This window comes from Nansenia antarctica, assembly GCF_963989245.1.
Source record: "Nansenia antarctica genome assembly, chromosome: 3".
NCBI classification, from domain to species: Eukaryota; Metazoa; Chordata; class Actinopteri; order Argentiniformes; family Microstomatidae; genus Nansenia; species Nansenia antarctica.
Genome location: NC_137688.1, coordinates 73,991,331 through 74,012,032, shown reverse-complemented (window position 1 = coordinate 74,012,032; position 20,702 = coordinate 73,991,331). Strand labels below are relative to the sequence as shown.

Genomic DNA, 20,702 nt, shown 5'->3' with positions numbered 1-20,702 from the left:
GTGTGTGTGTGTGTGTGTGTGTGTGTGTGTGACTGACTGAGGGATGTGTGTGTGTGTGTGTGTAACTGACTGACTGAGGGGTGTGTGTGTGTGTGTGTGTGACTGACTGAGGGATGTGTGTGTGTGTGTGTGTAACTGACTGACTGAGGGGTGTGTGTGTGTGTGTGTGTGACTGACTGAGGGATGTGTGTGTGTGTGTGTGTGTGTGTGTGTGTGTGTGTGACTGAGGGATGTGTGTGTGTGTGTGTGTGTGTGTGACCGACTGAGGGATGGAGCTACAGTCCAGTGTTCTGTGGTAACGCTGGTCGTCATGATAACGCTGGGCGTGGTCTCCTAGGTAATCGTCATGGTAACGGTCTCCTGGTCTCCTAGGTGATCGTCATGGTGGGGCTCCCTGGCGCGGGGAAGACGGCCTGGGTCACCAAGCACACCCAGGAGCATCCTGGGAAATACAACGTCCTGGGGACCAACTCCATCCTGGAGAAGATGATGGTGAGATGGGGGGGGGGGGTTACCAGAGAGAGGGGGGAGAGAGAGAGAGGGGGGAGAGAGAAAGAGAGAGGGGGGGGAGAGAGAGGAGAGAGAGAGGAGAGAGAGAGAGCATTTTGTCGTTGGGTTTTTATGTCTTTTCAAACACTGATGACCTTTGACCTCGTCCCTCCGACCCGCCCCCCAGATCGCCAGCCTGAAGCGCCAGACGAAGGACGTCACCAAGCTTACCGCCATTTCCCAGCGTGCACCTCTCTTCCTGGGGAAGTTCATCGAGATCGCCGCGCGCAAGAAACGCAACTACATCCTGGACCAGGTGATTCTACTTCAGGGTTCCCGCGCTGGTCTTAAAAAGGCTTAAAGTGTACAATCCAGCAATGTGATGTATAAGGCCTAAAAAGGCCTCACATTTCAGTTATTAGGTCTAAAAAATTAGGTGCTCGGTATTAAAAATTAGATTAGCTTGTCCTGCAAGGAAATCAGTCCGACCACATCTATTTACGTGGAAATGAAAATGTACTTTTGAGTAATTATAAAGGCCAATGCACACAGCGTGCGATTTCTGTTGCACGACAACATTCCATTTTGAAGTTTGAATGGAAGTCTATGAGAAAATCGCATCCCAACACACACGGCCCCGATTTTAATCGCATGGCGAAAATTCGATTCCATTCGTTTTGAATGGGACAAAGCACACGGCGTGCGAGTTTTGTCGCACTGTCAAATTTTGCAGCTGTCATTAGAAATGTCTCGCCTTTTCGCTAATTGCATGACGACATCAATTACCTATTTTAAAACATATTTTTAACTCTCCAAAACAATGTGTGACTTTGCAAGGCAGGATAGGGTGAAACAGAAAAGGAATCAGAGACATGTAAACATATTTTGTTTCTTGACTGTGTGTTTCTATGACGTGCTGAAGGTTGAAGGCTATCGTAAATCTTTGAACAAGTAACGTTATTTATACTTATACTATATATATTATATTCGTTTACTATATATTACTATATATATTATATTAGTTTACTCATCTACGATATCGTTTTTGGCTGCACAGGGTTGCCAGATTTCTAATCTAGCACGACTGAATGACCAGACAAATTATACACATGTTGTATAGACACTGTCCACTGAAAACCGGACATCTGGCGACCCAACATTTATATTTACTCTACTGTACGTAGGCTACGTGTATGTAAAAATGGATGACGAAAAGCTGATAACGTTTATTCAGTGCCATAGGGAGCTATGGTTTTGTTCATATCGGATTTCTCTGTTGGACGGCGAGAGGACTAGTTGTCAAGATGGGGGGAGGTGATCTCGTAAGTATTAGCAAGGAATGCTAGCTAGCGCATCGACAACATGCGTTTGTTTGTACTTTTACTAGTGTAGCTAAACTATTCTGTAACTATTCTGACAACACTGATGTGTGTATTCAGTCGGACGTTGTAGCTCCGTGCGATTGAGAATCGGTTTACAAATGCTAGCCAGCCAGCTAATGAAGCTAATCGACATCATGCGTTTGTTTATACTGACTAGTAGCTTATGGTTTGGTTATGCTGTGGCTCGATATGAGCATGCTTCTATGTGTGGCTTTATAAGCGTGCTGTGGCTCCAATAGAGCGTGCCTTTTTTGTACACTGTTTGTAATGGTAATTAGGGAAACCAAGTCTAACTTATTGAACTATGCCGTCCTCCGAATCTATGTCCGCCTGATCATCGCCCATAATAATAAAGTGGCTTTTATAATACACCTTTCTGGCTGTGTGTTTTGTGCGCTCCCTCTCCTGACATTTTACCAATACCCCTAAATCAGGGGACCCACATATTTTATCACAATATGTCCAGTTGTATCTTGTAGAAATTGTGGAAGCAAGGCAAGCAATATTGGTAGAGCCTATTGTAATCAGCCTGCCTGGTCCGACTACGTAACAATTGAGAATGGAATGTTGAGGTGCAACAGAAATTGCATCGCACGCCGTGTGCATTGGGATGCGATTTTTTATGATTTTCTCATAGACTTCAATGGTGTGAGTTGAAAATGGAATTTTGCGGCGCAACAAAATCGCATCGCACGCCGTGTGCGTTGCAATAGAATGTTGTCGCGCAACAGAAATCGCACGCTGTGTGCATTGGCCTTAAGACTTTTTTGTCTGTGTGGCAGTGAAATCCCTAATTTCATCACCTCGAGGACGACAAAAAGCTATCATATGGTGTCGCGAATAGGTCTAAGATTCTATTCAAAGAGGTCTAAAAAATGTCTTGAATTTGACTTGTTGAAACTTGTAGGAACCCTGCTATTTATATCACTTATTAACTCATCTCCCCCTCTACCCTCTCCTCTCCCCTCTCGCCCTCTACCCTCTCCCCTCCCCTCCCTCTCCCCCCCCCAGACCAACGTGTCGGCCCCCGCCCAGCGGAGGAAGATGTGTCTGTTTGCAGGGTTCCAGCGTAAGGCGGTGGTGGTGTGCCCCTCGGACGACGACTACAGGCAGCGCACGCAGAGGAAGGCCGAGACTGACGGGAAGGACGTCCCTGAGCACGCCGTGCTCAAGATGAAAGGTAGGCCGCCTCCCCCCACGCCGTGCTCAAGATGAAAGGTAGGCCGCCTCCGGCCTCCACCCTCCACCCGCCTGGGAACGAGGGTTGGTTACCGAAAACCCGACGGTGATATCTGCTGATGAAAGTTAGCAAGTTGAAACGTTAGCAAATATAATTGCTGAGTGTTCTGACAGAGAAAGTTGGTTCAAATTGGTCGTTATTATTGTGACTAGGAAGTGTCTGATTATAGTTCCATGGTGTAAATAGTGTCAAAGAACTAGCAAGCTAGCTAGCTAACCCTAAGCTAGCTAGCTCAGAGGTGATGAGATGAGCTAGTCTGCTGCACACTTGCCAGCTAAAGAGCTAACTGGATGCACTTTATTATTTTACTTAAAGTAGATGTATACAATCTTTCTTATTAGAATTGGACTTTATGGCAAGGCAAGTTTATTAGTACAGCACATTTCATACAACAGGGGCAATTCAAAGTGCTTTGTTTTTACTGCACTGTGTTTTGTTTTTACTCTTGGAATGATTAGCTGATTAGTCTCAGCTGACCTTAGGGGCCTTGCTGGAATATAGGGTGGGAGGAGATCTGATATGTATTTTGGTCCAAGACCATTTTGTGATTTGTATGTAATTAGGAGGATTTTGAATTCAGTTCTCTGAGAGACTGGTAGAGAGACTGGTAGAGAGACTGGTAGAGAGGCTGGTAGAGAGACTGGTAGAGAGACTGGTAGAGAGACTGGTAGAGAGGCTGGTAGAGAGGCTGGTAGAGAGGCTGGTAGAGAGACTGGTAGAGAGACTGGTAGAGAGACTGGTAGGGAGGCTGGTAGAGAGGCTGGTAGAGAGGCTGGTAGAGAGGCTGGTAGAGAGGCTGGTAGAGAGGCTGGTAGAGAGGCTGGTAGAGAGGCTGGTAGAGAGGCTGGTAGAGAGACTGGTAGAGAGACTGGTAGAGAGACTGGTAGCCAGTGCAGGGATCTCAGGAGGGTATTCCACTAAAGGCGGTTAACTCTGATCCAGGTTTTTCAGATTCGGGTGCTAATTTAAGCTTGCAGTCGGTTCCATCAATGTGGCTCAAATAATCCGCTGCTTGGTTGCTATGCAACCTATCCTTCTGAGTAATTCTGGTCCCGAGCAGACTTACAGGCTGGTTTAGGTAAAAAATTGTGCGTCAAAAAATCTCTCACAGGCGGAAACTACATCCCGAACGACAGTTCCTCAAGTGTCTTTTAGGAAATATTAGTTCCCATTTTTTATGAGATAGATAGATAGTTTGACTGTGTGATAGATAGATAATTTGATATTTTGAAAGTGTGATCGATCGATATATAGATATTTTGAAAGTGTGATAGATAGATCGATAGATAAATAAAAAAGTGTAAAAAAATAAATAAATAGAAATCTATCAACTTGCATTACCGTCATCACAACAGTGTGGCTGGCGCAGTGGTTAAGGCAGCCAGCTAGAGTTCTGAAGGTTGCGTGTTCGAGACTTGATTTAATTGAACTTTTGTTTTTTAATTACATTTAACCGAAGCCTTCATGCAAATCGATTTACAATAGATATATCTGTCTAAGTGAATCATCTACCCATCAGTAATCATAAGAAAAAATAATCTATGCCAAATCCAGGGTCCAGTTAGAAGAACATAATTTACTACTCAGAAAGGCTTCAAACACCATTGTAATCGTGTCAGTTCTTGTAAATTAGCCTGCACCATCATTTTATAGCCTACATACTTTTTTAGATGAGATTTCAGATTAGATTCAGACAACGAAATGCAGTAAAAAGTGTCAGAAGAGGGATTTGAACCACCGTCTTAAAATGACGAATAAATACTGTGGCAGTGGTCGATACCACTATGCCATCGTGACGATATGACGGTTTGTAGCCTGCTGCTGATATCACCACAGTAGTAAATATTCATTTATTAAAATATGAACGTATAACAATAACTGGGGCTAGTATGACCTACGCATTTAATCGGTCAGCAATTTCTTGCCAAACCATTTCCCTCGCCTTGTTAATTGCGGCAGTATTGCACTATTTTACATCTTATTTTTCCGTCTTCATAAAGATCAATAAGTTGGAATGCTGCGCAAAACTAGGACCCCTGCAGAGTGGATTATCTTCATTTCGACAGTTCGACTCTTCGGGGCTCTTTATGTCTGCGTGCACACGCCCATATCGAGGATTTCTAAGCCGGTGTTCTGTGAACACTCATGACACAAGCCTGATCCTCGTTCAAGGAATCACCTGAGGCTTGAATTCCAATCCCGAGTTGCCTGATCGCCTGATTTATTTTTATCGCCGATATACTAATCAACGTTCGTGGAACAGCCCCCAGGACTGGTGTAATGTGTTCAAACTTCTTTGTTTTTGTTAGGACCCTATGGTCCCATGGTAATACCATCATGGTATATTTACACTACACGGACAGTGGATTGAAGCATTGGAACAAACCCTCACTCATTGGAGTGTCTCACCCTCTCTCCTGTCTCCCCCCCCTCCCCTGTCTCCCCCACCCCCTCCCCTGTCTCCCCACCCCCTCCCCCCAGGCATCTTCACCCTGCCCTCCCCAGGGGAGTGCTTCAGCGAGGTGTCGTTCGTGGAGCTGGGGAGGGAGGGGGCCCAGGAGCTGCTGGACCGCTACAAGGAGGAGAGCCGCTCCGCCCTCCCCCCCGAGAAGAGACCCAACCAGGGCGGGGGCGGGGGCGGGGGGGCGGCCAAGAGAGGAGGAGGGGGGGGAGGGGGCAACCACCACCACCACCGCGGAGGAGGAGGAGGAGGCCGGGGGGGAAAGAACCACCAGTTCCAGAGAGGAGGGGGAGGGGGGGGGCAAGGTCTGAGGGGGGGAGGAGGGGGAGGGGGGGGCCGTGGGGGATTCCCGATACGAGGCAACTTCAGAGGAGGTGAGTGTGTGTGTGGGGGGGGGGGGGGGTTTGCATGTGTGTGGTGTGTGCCTTTATGTGTGTGTGCTGTGTGTGTGAGTGGGTAGGGGTGGTGTGTGTGGTGTGCGTGCGTGTGTGTGTGTGTGTATGGTGTGTGTGTGTGTGTGCGCGTGTGTGTGTGTTCACTGTAGCTTTTTTCTACTCTCTAATGTGGTGCAAGTCAAGTTTATTTGTTGAGTTAATCTGTTGACTTGTGTGTCCCTCCCTCCCTCCCCTCCCTCCCTCCCCTCCCCCCCAGGCCCAGGACCCCGTGGGGGGTTCAACCGCCCTCCCAGGGGCTTCCCCCCCCCTCCCACCTTCCGTGGGGGGTTTTCCAACCGAGGCAACTTCAACAGGGGGGGGGGCGGGGGCATGCCCAGTCGGGGGGCGGGGGCTCCCAGGGGGGGTGGGGGGGGGGGCAGGGGCAACATGGGGAACATGGTCAACATGGGGGGGGGCAACCGGGGGGGCAACATGCACCGTGGCAACATGAACCGAGGAGGGGGAGGGGGAGGAGGAGGAGGCAACAGAGGAAACTTCACACAGGTGGGTCACTAGTTACTGGTTACTATCACTAGTCTCCATCACTAGTTACTATCACTAGTTACCATCACTAGTCTCCATCACTGGAAAACATACTTAATAGTATAAAAGAACCCAAAAATTGTAAACAAACAAATAAATAGGAGGCAAGTTGTTTACATTTTACCCATTTAGCAGACACTGTTATACAGACAGACATACATTTAGAGATTACAGGTAATTTAGGGTTAGACAGTCTTCCTGGAGTAACTGAGGGTTAGACACTCCCTGGAGTAACTGAGGGTTAGACAGTCTCCCTGGAGTAACTGAGGGTTAGACAGTCTCCCTGGAGTAACTGAGGGTTAGACAGTCTCCCTGGAGTAACTTAGGGTTAGACAGTCTTCCTGGAGTAACTGAGGGTTAGACACTCCCTGGAGTAACTGAGGGTTAGACAGTCTCCCTGGAGTAACTGAGGGTTAGACAGTCTCCCTGGAGTAACTGAGGGCTGAGTGTCCTGCAGTCCCAAGTGTCTTGGTGTCTCAGGTGCAGGGTCGGAGTGGGACTCATTTTCAGCTCTGGAGTTTCATGCCTCAGACCGGCCCACTTTAGTTCACAACCGATTACAGTATATTAAAATCATGTAATTACAACCTTGGTATTTTAGTCTGTAATAGCGGACTCACTGTTCTCTACAGTCTTCTCTACATTTACAGGATGCTATGTCATGGGTTTGCTTCATTGTTCCCACACTGGTACAACAGCTCACCTGTGCCTTCTACTGTGATAGCAGCAATCCCTTGCTGGACACCACTAGGGTAACCAGGTCCCAACAAACCAAATGTGGGACAAGGAGTATGTTTGTGTGGGACAATGTGGGACACCCTCTCAACCGGCCCGGACCGAACTTTAGGTGCCCCTAGTAGCATCCGCTTCCCCTGGCCGAGTTGAGAGCTATGCCTATCCAATTGTTTTAATATATATGCATTTCCATTCTGTTTCCTATTCTGTTTGGTTTATTCAGTAGCATCCAATAATAGACTATGCAGATAAAAACTTAACAAATATATAACAAATATATTTTATTTGAATGTGAACCTGACAATAAAGTATCTGTATGGAGCAGAAAGTGAAGTCAAAGTGCAGTATCAATTTAGTATGTTAATAAAGAAAAGTAGCCTGACAGTGTTAGGCCTGTAGATGATTGAGTATGTAGGCTATCTAGCTAGCTAACTTGCCTCCCATTTGCAACACAAATGCATTGACATAGCTGTCAAGGCTAACGCGCGCACACACTAGATGAAAACATAAAACACAACTCTGCACTCATTCAGACAATGACAGTGATAACAGCTGGTTAAGGATAAACCAATTGCCCAATTGCCCAAGTCATTTTTCAGTGTTTTACATAGCCTGAAACTACAGATTGTAAGCTTTCAAATGCTTTTGAAATCAGATTTTTTTTTAGGACGACACAAGTATTTTAATGTTGGTGCACCTCAGACAGAGACTGGGAGAAAAATCACTCTGCTGCAGCAACAAACGCTGTTAACAGCTAGCGGCTAACAGTGGTACATCGCTACGAACGTCTAACTACGTTTTTATAACATCACACAACATGCTGAGGGAACATGAACATGCTAAAAACACATAAATAGATGAACACACAGTCCTTGATTTTGAACACATCCTAAAACAAAAGTATGTTTACAAGTAAAGTGGTCACTTACCAGTAGCCTACGGCAAACGAGAACAGTGAATCCAATCCACAAAATATAAGTATTTAGTGATCGTTAAACTGTTGTTTGTTATATCGAGTGGGTACTTAAAGTTGGTGTTATGAAAAAATACGAAAACTAGATATTGTTGACACAATAAGTTTCACTTTACGAGCCCTTTGAGTCAGCGGCTGGTTCGCACATTCAGCCAGCTCCCTATATCCACGTGGGGCCGTTGCCATGGGAACATGAATGCTGTTTCCTGATAGGCTGAAGACGTTCCATAGAATCTGGACGTTCTGCTGCAACTGAACATGTCAGCGCTTGGTTGCGGCGCTTAGATGGACACTGGTCCCGTGGCCGCGCAAAGGGGGACATCTGGTCACCCTATTTATATGGTATCGGCCCAGAATGGTACCGGCCCAGCCGCCCAGAACGGTATCGGCTTGCAAGTGCTACCATGACTGAACACCGGCCCAGACCGGCCCAAAACCAGAGCGGCCCACCGGGAAAACTCCAGATCCTCCCGCTTAGCCACCCCGGGCCTGCTCAGGTGTCTTGGTGTCTCAGGTGTCCCAGGTGTCTCAGGTGTCTCAGGTGTCTTGATGTCTCAGGTGTCCCAGGTGTCCCAGGTGTCTCAGGTGTCTCAGGTGTCTTGGTGTCTCAGGTGTCCCCGGTGTCCCCGGTGTCTCAGGTGTCTCAGGTGTCTCAGATGTCCCAGGTGTCCCAGGTGTCCCAGGTGTCTCAGGTGTCTCAGGTGTCTCAGGTGTCTCAGGTGTCTCAGGTGTCCCAGGTGTCCCAGGTGTCCCAGGTGTCCCAGGTGTCCCAGGTGTCTCAGGTGTCTCAGGTGTCCCAGGTGTCTCAGGTGTCCCAGGTGTCTCAGGTGTCTCAGGTGTCCCAGGTGTCCCAGGTGTCCCAGGTGTCCCAGGTGTCTCAGGTGTCCCAGGTGTCCCAGGTGTCTCAGGTGTCCCTGGTGTCCCAGGTGTCTTGATGGCTGTTGTGTTTCTGGCAGAAGTTCCGAGGCAGAGGAGGCAACAACAACAACAACAACAACCACCAACGCGGCTTCAAGAACGGCGGGGGAGGAAACTTTGGAATGAACAAGGCCCAGGCCTTCAACCAGAGCTGGCAACAAGGGGTAGGAACACACACACACACACACATACACACATAGACACTACACACACACACACACACACACACACACACACACACACACACACACATAGACACTACACACACACACACACACACACATAGACACTACACACACACACACATAGACACTACACATACACACATAGACAACACATAGACACTACACACACACACACACACACACACACACAGACATAGACACTACACACACACACACACACAGACACTACACACAAAAACACACACACACACACATAGACACTACACACACACACAGACACACACACAGTACAGAGAGAAGGCAGGCCTATGAACACCACACACACACACACACACACACACACAGTACAGAGAGAAGGCAGGTCTATGAACACCACACACACACACACACACACACACACACACAGTACAGAGAGAAGGCAGGCCTATGAACACCACACACACACACACACACACACACACTGCCCTACTCCCTCCCATCATAACCCCAACACACACACACACAGGTTAAGGATAACGGTTTACCCACAATGAAACCTTTAGTGGAGAAACATTCCCATAGGAATGAACGGATGCAATGTTGAGAACAGAGAGAACAGGGGGTCAGAGATGTTGACACATGTTGTAACCTGCTGTCCAGACTACAACTTTATGTCTTTATTCACAAATGTTACATCACAATGTTCAGCTCTTCACGCCGTCACTCAAAATCTGAACATGTAAGCCTAACAATGTATAGTTTTTACTTGAGGGTCGTTTGTTTGAGAGCTAGCAAGAGACAAAAACACCTTAGCTTACAGCTGGTTGCCATGGATACAAACTGTCACAATTCAAAAACGAACAGTGCAGCCAGACTGAGGGAATTTTTAGCAGTTTTTAAACTGCTCCCAAGACTACAATTTGAAGTGCACATAAACATATTTTATCTATACGTTCAGCGACTCTCACTGTCACTCAAAATATAACAGTATTTTGAAAAGAATGTATAGTTTTTACTTGAGGGCTGTTTGTTTGACACCTAGCGAACTCAGTTTTACCATAATTTGTAGTGAGTTGTCATGACAACCACCAACTGGAACTTTCAAAAAGGCTAGTATGTCTCTACGAGCCCTGTGGCGCAGTTGGTTAGAGTTGTTTTTAAATTTTGAACAGAACATAGGGGCAAGCAATTATTATTATTATTATCGATATAAAATCTGTTATATTTCTCTATACCTCTCTCTCTCTCTCTCTCTCTCTGACCTTTAACCTTTTAACACCTGCCTTCTCTCTCTCTCTCTGGCTGTGTTCGGAATAGCATACTACTCATACTAGATATGACGTAGATTTTGAGTATGCAGTGCGTTCACACTGTACAGTATGCAAGATTTGAGTATGCGAGAAATTTAGTATGCGAGCAATATTTCCGCAATAAAATGCATTTCGCGTCCAGGGTTGCAGGGTTGCCGAATGGGCTACTTGATTTTGAGGTTATAGAAAGTTTAGGCTGTAAATTGTCAATCCCATCTGGCAACCCTGTACGCTTTCAGTCTCGTCAAACTGCGTCATACAAACTTGTCATACAGCTGTTGTTTACATTGTCCGATAGCCTGGGAACCGAAAGCTTGCAATAAACATCGTTTTTTTGCACATATTTGAGTGTGCAGATGCTGCTTTTTTGCACTCTATTTGATACTCTTCAGTTGCAGCACCCCAGCTAAGTCTGATCACGGATGAGTGGTGGTATTTTCACTATACTGGGAATTAACATGGTGAAATGCATTCTTAGACAAGGCTACCTCGTCATGATTACAAATATGCCACTTGAAATGCATGAAATCCAAGTTTATTTCTTACACACATGTTCACCTAGTATTTGACTGATTGTAACCCAATCACGAATGATCCCAGTATTGTTGCTTCAGACGGACAAGTTGGTTGTATTGTGCTTGCTGCAACACAAATATGTTATTGCTCATATATATTTATTTTAATCATGTTCTTTTACCAACTGCTATGACAACAATATAGTAAACTAGTTACTTGAGCTAGCTAAAGATATTGGCCCCCCAAATCATTTTACAACTTGTTGTAATTATGTTACGATGTTTCTGTCGAACTCCGTAAGTGAAGGTATGTAACACAGGGTGCGTTCGTAAATTCGCTCTGAGAGCGCCGGAGCGCACACTGGGTTCAACGTCATAAAGGGACCAGGTAATTTGATTGGACAAGAGGCATTCCTTGAGTGCTGATCAGATTTCCAGGGCAAATTTACGAACGCAGCCGTAATATAGCTAGGAAAAGAAGATGGAAAGAATCGTATATAAACGGGTTATTTTGGTAAACTGGACACATTTTGGGAATATATGTGGTTACTTTCTCGCCTGAAAACATTAAAACTTCATAAAATGACATGTTAACACTTGGAAAAACAAAAGTACAGATTTTAGCTGAATGGAGGTTTAAAATGGAGGTTTAAATTCGCCGCTCCCGGCGAAATGCATTCTGGGAGGCAGTATGCATACTGTGTAAACGGTCGGCTGGTTTTCACATACTTATTATGAATTTAGTAGGCAGTATGCAGTATATACTCATTGGGTATGCTAGTATGCAGTATGCTAGTATACCATTCCGAACACAGCCTCTCTCTCTCTGACCTTTAACCTTTTAACACCTGCCCTCTCTCTCTATCTCTCTCTCTGTCTCTGACCTTTAACCTTTTAACACCTGCTCTCTCTCTGTCTGTCTGACCTTTAACCTTTTAACACCTGCTCTCTCTCTCTCTGACCTTGAACCTTTTAACACCTGCTCTCTCTCTGTCTGTCTGACCTTTAACCTTTTAACACCTGCTCTCTCTCTCTCTCTGACCTTTAACCTTTTAACACCTGCTCTCTCTCTCTCTCTGACCTTTAACCTTTTAACACCTGCCCTCTCTCTCTCTGACCTTTAACCTTTTAACACCTGCTCTCTCTCTCTCTCTGACCTTTAACCTTTTAACACCTGCTCTCTCTCTCTCCCATTTAGTTCTGGAACCAGAAACCGTGGAGCCAGCAGTACCATCCAGGCTACTACTGAGCACGTGCAGTAGAGAGACTCACTCCAACCCAACCCCAACCTCCCGTGTGTCCACGTTTTCCCTCTCCTCCCTTTCCCACCTTTCCCCCCCTCCTCCTCCTCCTCTGTCCTCGTTTGAAAGAAGTTGGGACATTTCACTGCTGAGATGAGACTTGCGGGTTCTTGGACAAAGACGAGAGTCATTTGACGCACTCCTCTTTTCAGTGTTTTTTTATTTTATATATATAGATATATAATTGTTTATCGCGTTTATGTTTCAATTCCCCGAACTTCTAAAGCGTTCAGTAAACCTCCTTTTCTTTTTTTTGGGGGGGGTGGGGGGTCTCTTTTTAACTTTCAGGGTTCTGTGGTTTTTAATCTTTAAAGATGTACTTTTTACGACAACAATCAACGAAGACGATACATTTTTATTTATTTTTTCTGATGTTTCTGCTCCATGTCCGTCGTTAGTTTTTTTTAGAACCAGGAGAGACTAGAGCTCCCCCTAGAGCTCATGTGGTGGTGGTGCGGTGTTGAACCAGGAGAGACTAGAGCTCCCCCTAGAGCTCATGTGGTGGTGGTGCGGTGTTGAACCAGGAGAGACTAGAGCTCCCCCTAGAGCTCATGTGGAGGTGGTGCGGTGTTGAACCAGGAGAGACTAGAGCTCCCCCTAGAGCTCATGTGGTGGTGGTGCGGTGTTGAACCAGGAGAGACTAGAGCTCCCCCTAGAGCTCATGTGGTGGTGGTGCGGTGTTGTAATTCTAGTCCTGCTGCAGTTACGTTTTGTCTCTAGTCAAAAGCGAAGCCAAGACGCTGTAAACATGAAAATGCTTCACGTATGTTTGTAGATATTAAAGTATTACGGTAATTTAATTAAAGTCGAGTATTGCTTGGGCCGGCCTAACAATGACAGCATTCACTACACTCTGTCGTGCAGGAAGATTTGGGTATTATTACATTGTTCTACTCAGACAGAGGTAGAGGGTCTGGTGGAGGTAGAGGGTCTGGTAGAGGGTCTGGTGGAGGTAGAGGGTCTGGTAGAGGGTCTGGTGGAGGTAGAGGGTCTGAAGGAGGAGGAGGAGGGTAGAAACAGTGATGTAGTCAAGTAATTGGAAATCATGTTTTTGTTTTCGTTAAAAGAGAACTCGACACACGCCACCAATGTCCTGGCAAACGTCAGCAGGTCGTCTTGTTCACTGTCCATTGTAGCATGATGTAGTGATTTTTAATGCCCTGTGTATACATTTAAAAACATTTCAAGGGTTAGTTTTTTTTTGGGGGGGGGGTGTTTGTTTATGGAATAGTTATAATAGGGGGGGGTGGGGGGGTGGTCAGGGGGGTGTTCCATCAACGTCGCTGAAGGGAAATCCAGGCTTATTTTGATATGTACAGTATATCGTGAGTAACCCAGATTTTTTTTTTGCTTTAGCGACATTGATGGAATACCGCCCAGGAGTTTCTCTTGTTAGTTTGGTTTCCATAACGATCAGAGTAGTACATCGTTTTCACAGAACATTTGGAATAACGTTGCCTTGCTTCAGTGCTTTCTGTGAAGGTCAGAGCTCTTCATACAGCTGTGACCACGCCACCACATCCACCTCCAGATGAGGTTTTCACCCTGAATCCACTCTAGTCTGAATCCACTCTAGTCTGAATCCACTCTAGTCTGAATCCACTCTAGTCTGAATCCACTCTAATCTGAATCCACTCTAATCTGAATCCACTCTAGTCTGAATCCACTCTAATCTGAATCCACTCTAATCTGAATCCACTCTAGTCTGAATCCACTCTAATCTGAATCTACTCTAATCTGAATCCACTCTAATCTGAATCCACTCTAATCTGAATCCACTCTAATCTGAATCTACTCTAATCTGCGAAAGTATCGAGGTTAAAAATGCTCGCCCCCGAAAACGGACTGTTTGACTGTGGAAAGCTCCTTGTATTTACTGTATTTAAACCTTCTTCTCTGACCTCCAAACTGTTTTAAAAGAAGTGTAAGAACAAACCCCAATGAACCTATCTGTTGTTTTTATTGAATTTATTATTGAATCTAATTAGAAAATGAAATGTCTAGTGTGACTAGCGCAAAGGAAGGCCCAATCTCATACACTGGAGATCCCCTTCAAACATAGTGGCTGCGTTTGTAAATACGCTCCGGAAAAGCTGGTCTGAGCGCTCTGGTTTCAACTGAAAGTCATCGGTTCATTTTCCCCGAACGGTCAGAGAGCACCCCGGCCCCGGCAGGTGCGCTCCGGCACTCTCAGAGCGTATTTACGAACGCACCACCCCATAATATCGAGCTAGATACAGCAACTGCTAGTCATAGTCAAGTTGTCATGACAACGAGCGTCTGAAGAGCAAATAGTACTGCCCTGTTTTTCGCTGTTTGTGTTTCCTGTTACCCCAAATGACGTGTGTTTTTCTTTGTTTTGTTTAGTTTTTTAAGTGTAAAAAGTACAAGCTTATGTAAAATGTTACTGTCCACAATGAAGCTGTCATGTTGGGGGACGTAGTTAGTTAGTTAGTTAGTTAGTTAGTGGGTTGTTGAAAGTGTTCGTGCTCTCAACTCGCTAGGTTTTTACGGGTTTATTAATTAGTTGCGTTAGTGACGTATAGAAGACCATGGTGATGTCATGGTGATGTCATCAGCTGGTGGACTACGTAGTGTTTCTGAGGAGTAGGCCACACCTGTACTAGGTCTGCTACCTTGACAACCAACCTGGAGGGGTAGTCCATCAACCACGCTAAAGGAAAAATCTGGCTTATTTTTGATACGTCTTGCGAGATTTATCCAAATAAGGCCGGAAGGTATCGAAAAGAAGCCTGGATATTTTCCATTAGGGACATTGATGGAATACCCCCCTGGTCTGTGTGCCCCCCCACCCCCCTGGTCTGTGTGTGTCCCCCATGTCCAACATTATGTTATTTCATTCATGCTTCCCTTGAATCAAAATGCACTATTTTTTTTGTTTTGTTTAGTTTTTTTCTCTCTCTCCTTGAATAATATTAGAATAGAACATGTTGTATTGATGAATAAAGTCTTCTGAATATCTCAGTTCTCAAATGTGACACAGTCTGATCATTCGGTCCGCACGTCGGCAACCAATCGAAATGTTCAGACTTTTCTTTTGAAACACGGAACTACATTTCAACGTTGTTGAGAATCACGACACAAACTCTCTAGTCGAGCCAAAACACTGCAACAACGCAATGGATTGGGTGAGTAATCCCCACTGCTACCTAGTTAACTAGAACACTACTTTACATTGTTACCTAGTTAACTAGAACACTACTTTACACTGTTACCTAGTTAACTAGAACACTACATTGTTACCTAGTTAACTAGAACACTACTTTACATTGTTACCTAGTTAACTACAACACTACTTTACATTGTTACCTAGTTAACTAGAACACTACTTTACATTGTTACCTAGTTAACTAGAACACTACTTTACATTGTTACCTAGTTAACTACAACACTACTTTACATTGTTACCTAGTTAACTAGAACACTACTTTACATTGTTACCTAGTTAACTACAACACTACTTTACATTGTTACCTAGTTAACTACAACACTACTTTACATTGTTACCTAGTTAACTACAACACTACTTTGAATTGTTAGCAGGCTCACAAAACAAGCTGTGTTAGTTGACTAGCGATGTGTCTGATTGACTTTCAACAACGCGGAAATGTATTCACATTTTTCGAAAGAAAAGTCTGATCGTTACATCAGATCCCGACATGAGGACCAAAGCATTAGAACGTGTCACATGTATTTTCTGTGTTCATTAAAGGAGAGGAGGAGCTTAACCAGCGACCGTCACCATGGCGACTGTCGCCATGGTCACAAACAGGACTGATGCAGGGGCAAACACCTCCCCTTTTTTTATGGTTTGAAATGTAAAAAAAGTATTTCTGTCAAACAACCGATGTTATTGCAGGAGCTAGATAAGATATGGGTCCGTCATAGACATGAATTAAGGAGTAATGTTTTGTACAAACAATTTAAAATAGACTTGACTACCAATGGCATGCTGGGTAAAACTGCAGGTGAGTAGAGGTGAGGCTTGCTTGTCTAAGTGTTTGTGAACGTACACCTTTAAAAGTATTTGGTCAGGTGTAGTGCTGAGAAGATGTTTGACATTTTGTAAGATAGACTTAAAAAAACGTTTTTTTGTTTTGTTTCTTTTTTATACCTTGCTATGTTTTGTATTTTGCTATGAGGAAAAAAATATTAAAACAAAACAAAAAAGGCTGACCAAATACTTAATTTATTCTGTTTCTTTCTCACAGTCTGTGGGGGGAAAGAGATGGAGATGTCCTTTTTGATGAAGTATGAATAAAACAGCTGAAAAACGTGTGTGTGTGTGTGTGTGTGACAATAACGCTCGCAGTGTTTATTTGCTGGATGGGTCATTTTTATGTGGGAACATTAACACCATCTGTCCAGCCTTACTGCAAGGCAAGGCCAGTTTATTAGTATAGCACATTTCATGAAAGGCAAGAGGGCGTTCTCATTTGCAGCCCCTTCCTCTTGGAATTCTTTACAGCAGAGTCTGAAACTGTCTCGTCTAACCCTCTTTCCAGTTTCAAGCTCTTGCTGAGAGACATACAGTGCGAGTCTATGATTTGTTCTTGCAATTGAGTTGACCCTCCCTTTTGCCCATTGCTGACCCCTCCCTGTCCCTAGCTCTTTAGCTGTCTAGTTTTAGGTTTTGTAGTTTTAGTTTAGTTTTAGACTATCTTAGACTAGTTTTAGTTTTAGACTGTGTAGTTTTAGTTTAGTTTTAGACTATGTAGGCCAGGTTTTGTATTGTATTTGTTTGTGGTGGATGTTGTTGTTGTATGCCTGTGAACAGGGCCCTATTCCACGAAGCTCGATAAAGTTCTAAGCCTCGATAAAGTTCTAAGCCTCGAAAATGTTAGCTTGCGTTTGGTGCCATCAATGTGGCTCAAATAATTCGCTGCTTGGTTGAGCTCCTTCTGAGTCAGATATAATTAGCCTGGTCCCGACCAGGCTAAAACACAGGCTATAGTCATCCGTGCGTCAAAAAAGGCTCACAGGCGGAAACTAAACCCCGAACGATAGTTCCTCATTGTGTCTTTTAGGAAATATTAGTTCCCACTTCACACGAGATAGATAGATTAGATAGTTTGACTGTGTGATAGATAGATCATTTGATATTTTGAAAGTGTGATCGATCGATAGATAGTTTGATTGTGTGATAGATAACTTGATATTTTGAAAGTGTGATAGATAGATCGATAGATCAATAAAGAAAAGAGTGTAAAAAAAAAAGTAATTGTCTCAACTTGCATTGCTGTCATCACAGCGGTCTGGCTGGTGTAGTGGTTAAGGCAGCTGACTCGAGTTCCAAAGGTTGCGAGTTCGAGACTTGACTAAGTCATTCTTTTTTTTTTTTTTTTACATTTAACCAAAGATTTCATGCAAAGGCTTCAAACACCATTGTAATCGTGTCAATTCTTGTAAATTAGCCTGCACCATAATTTTATAGCCTACATACTTTTTTAAATGAGATTTTAGATTAGATTCAGACAACGAAATGCAGTAAAAAGTGCGTCTGAAACGGGATTCGAACCACGTCTAAAAATGACGAATAAATCCTGTGGCAGCGGTCGGTACCACTAGGCCATTGTGGCGATATGACAGATTGTAGCCTGCTGCTGATATCACCACAGTAGTAATATTCATTTATTAAAATATGAACATATAACAATAACTGGGGCTAGTATGACCTACGCATTTAATCGGTCAGCAATTTCTTGCCAAACCATTTCCCTCGCCTTGTTAATTGCGGCAGTATTGCACTATTTTACATCTTATTTCTCCGTCTTCATAAAAATCAATAATTCGGAATGCTGCGCAAATGTAGTACCCCTGCAGAGTGGAGTATCTTCATTTCGACAGATCGACTCTTCTGGGCTGCGTATGTCTGCGTGCACGCGCCCATATCGAAGATTTGTAAGCCTGTCTTCTGTGAACACTGATGACACAAGGCTGATCCTCATTCGAGGAATCACCTGAGGCTTGAATTCCAATCTCGAGTTCCCTGAGCGCCGCATTTATTTATAGCGCAGCTAAACTGATCCACCTTTAGTGGAATGACCCCCAGGTCACACTTGAAAATGAGCCCTTGCAGCTTAATGTGTTTTTACCTGTATAAATAAAGGTTAAAGAAAAAAATACAACAGGGGCAAGTCAAAGTGCTTTACATACATTATTAAAATACAGCAAGAGGAGCATAGTAAGAAAAGAAAAAATTACAATGAATAAAAGCAAATATAAGAAGTAAATAGATAAAACATTTAATAAGACAATAGTTCATGGAAAAAAATACATTGATAGAAGTGTTTGTGTTTAATCATAACTGGTGCAAAACATGAAGGTTTTTAGCTTAGATTTAAATATTTTAAGGGTTTGGGCCTGTTTGATTTCTTCAGGGAGTTTGTTCCAGGAGCATGTGGCAGCGTGACTGAAAGCTGATGCACCGTGTTTTGTTTTTACTCTTGGAATGATTAGCTGATTAGTCTCAGCTGACCTTAGGGACCTTGCTGGAATATAGGGTGGGAGGAGATCTGATGTGTATTTTGGTCCAAGACCATTTTGTGATTTGTATGTAATTAGGAGGATTTTTAATTCAATTCTCTGATAGCCAGTGGATCTTAGGATTGGTGTAATGTGTTCAATTTTTTTGTTTTTGTTAGGACCCTAGCAGCGGCCTTTTGGATGAGCTGCAATTTACGACCGGCTCCTTTAGATAGGCCTGTTAGTAGACCATTACAATAATCAAGTCTACTTGAAACAAATGCATGGATGAGTTTTTCAAGGTCTTGCTTGGACATGAAACCTCTTATTCTTGTTATGTTTTTCAGGTGATAGTTGGCTGATTTAGTTATCGAGTTTATGTGGCTGTTGAAGTTTAGATCGGAGTCTAGAATTATACCAAGATTTATTTTAGTTTGAAGAGAGAGAGAGAATCACGTTTTGCACTGACTTTCGATCTTTTGTTAGGTGCACCGAATACAGTTATCTCAGTTTTGTCCTTGTTTTGTCCTTGTTGAAGGAAGTTTTGTGTCATCCAGGCGTTTATTTGCTCAATGCAATTACAGAGATTGTCAATGGGACTATAGTCGTTCGGTGAGAGGGCTATGTAGATTTGAGTGTCATCTGCATAGTTGTGGTAGGCAATTTTTTTCTTTTTTATGATGTGTCCTAATGGAAGCATGTAGAGATTGAATAGAAGGGGGCCAAGGATTGACCCTTGGGGAACCCCACATGTCATTTTAATTTGGTCAGATACAAAGTTGCCAATGGAGACAGAGTAACTGTAGTCGTATAACTCGGTGGGTCATCCCATATTATTTAGTCATTTAGTTGATCTTTGTTCTATGCCGCTTGGATTGTATGGTTTATTAAGTGTGCTTGCAGGCTGCAAGCGGAAATGCACACTTCACAATTTCCACAGGAATTGTCCATGTCTAGTTCTTCTTATTCTTCTTATTATGTAGTTTATATTATTGCTATTGTGTTTTATTGATTACTATTGTTCGGAACATTCTGGAACGTTTGCAGGAAAAGTAGGCTACTATACAAATAAACATGTTTTTTTTATTGTATATATTATTATTATTATTATTATTATTATTATTATCCACATACTTTAATAAGTGGATTATTTAGGGTGTTGTGTGTTGATTCACCGCAAGAGGGCGATATAAGTCTATGCCAGCCAGCTCCTCTGATTCAACTCCTATCAAGCTATCTATAATTATCAGATTGTTAATTCGAGATCATTTCCACCTCTATCTCCGGCGCAGTGAATTATAATAAATATGAATGGTTTCCCGGCGTGGCGATAGTAAGTCAGATTGCTGCAAAGCTACTTCCGCCTTGCTGTCACGGTAGAAGAGAAGAAGGCTAAACCGGATGCTTGGGACGGACCCAGGCAGATATTGACGGAGGGTGTGTTCGAAATAGCATACTAGCATACTACTCATACTAGATATGACGTAGATTTGAGAATGCGAGAGCGTTCACACTGTACAGTATGCATACTGCAGTGTAAACGGTTGGCTGGTAATGGCATACTTATTATGAATTTAGTAGGCAGTATGCAGTATATACTCTGAGTATGCTAGTATGCAGTATGCTAGTATGCCATTTCGAACACAGCCGGAGTCAATATATTTTCGGAGTAAAAGTCCCGCGGGCCAGTCGCGTAGAGAGAGCCCACCACACCACACCACCCTCCCCCGTGGGACCAGAAGACACAGAGC

At 43.9% G+C, this 20,702-nt stretch overlaps 1 protein-coding gene across 1 annotated transcript in view; it reads left to right on the top strand.

Annotated features, from left to right (window-relative positions):
- Positions 1-12,413, top strand: part of hnrnpua (heterogeneous nuclear ribonucleoprotein Ua) — a gene marked incomplete at both ends in the record, with an annotated part of 28,081 nt that extends 15,668 nt beyond the window's left edge. Inside the window, 7 exons of the mRNA XM_080527558.1 lie at positions 373-492; positions 677-805; positions 2,883-3,051; positions 5,593-5,946; positions 6,224-6,510; positions 9,214-9,339; positions 12,363-12,413. Of these exons, the coding sequence (XP_080383684.1) occupies positions 373-492; positions 677-805; positions 2,883-3,051; positions 5,593-5,946; positions 6,224-6,510; positions 9,214-9,339; positions 12,363-12,413 (1,236 nt within the window). The remainder of the gene's footprint in view (positions 1-372; positions 493-676; positions 806-2,882; positions 3,052-5,592; positions 5,947-6,223; positions 6,511-9,213; positions 9,340-12,362) is intronic.
- Positions 12,414-20,702: the final 8,289 nt, after the last annotated feature.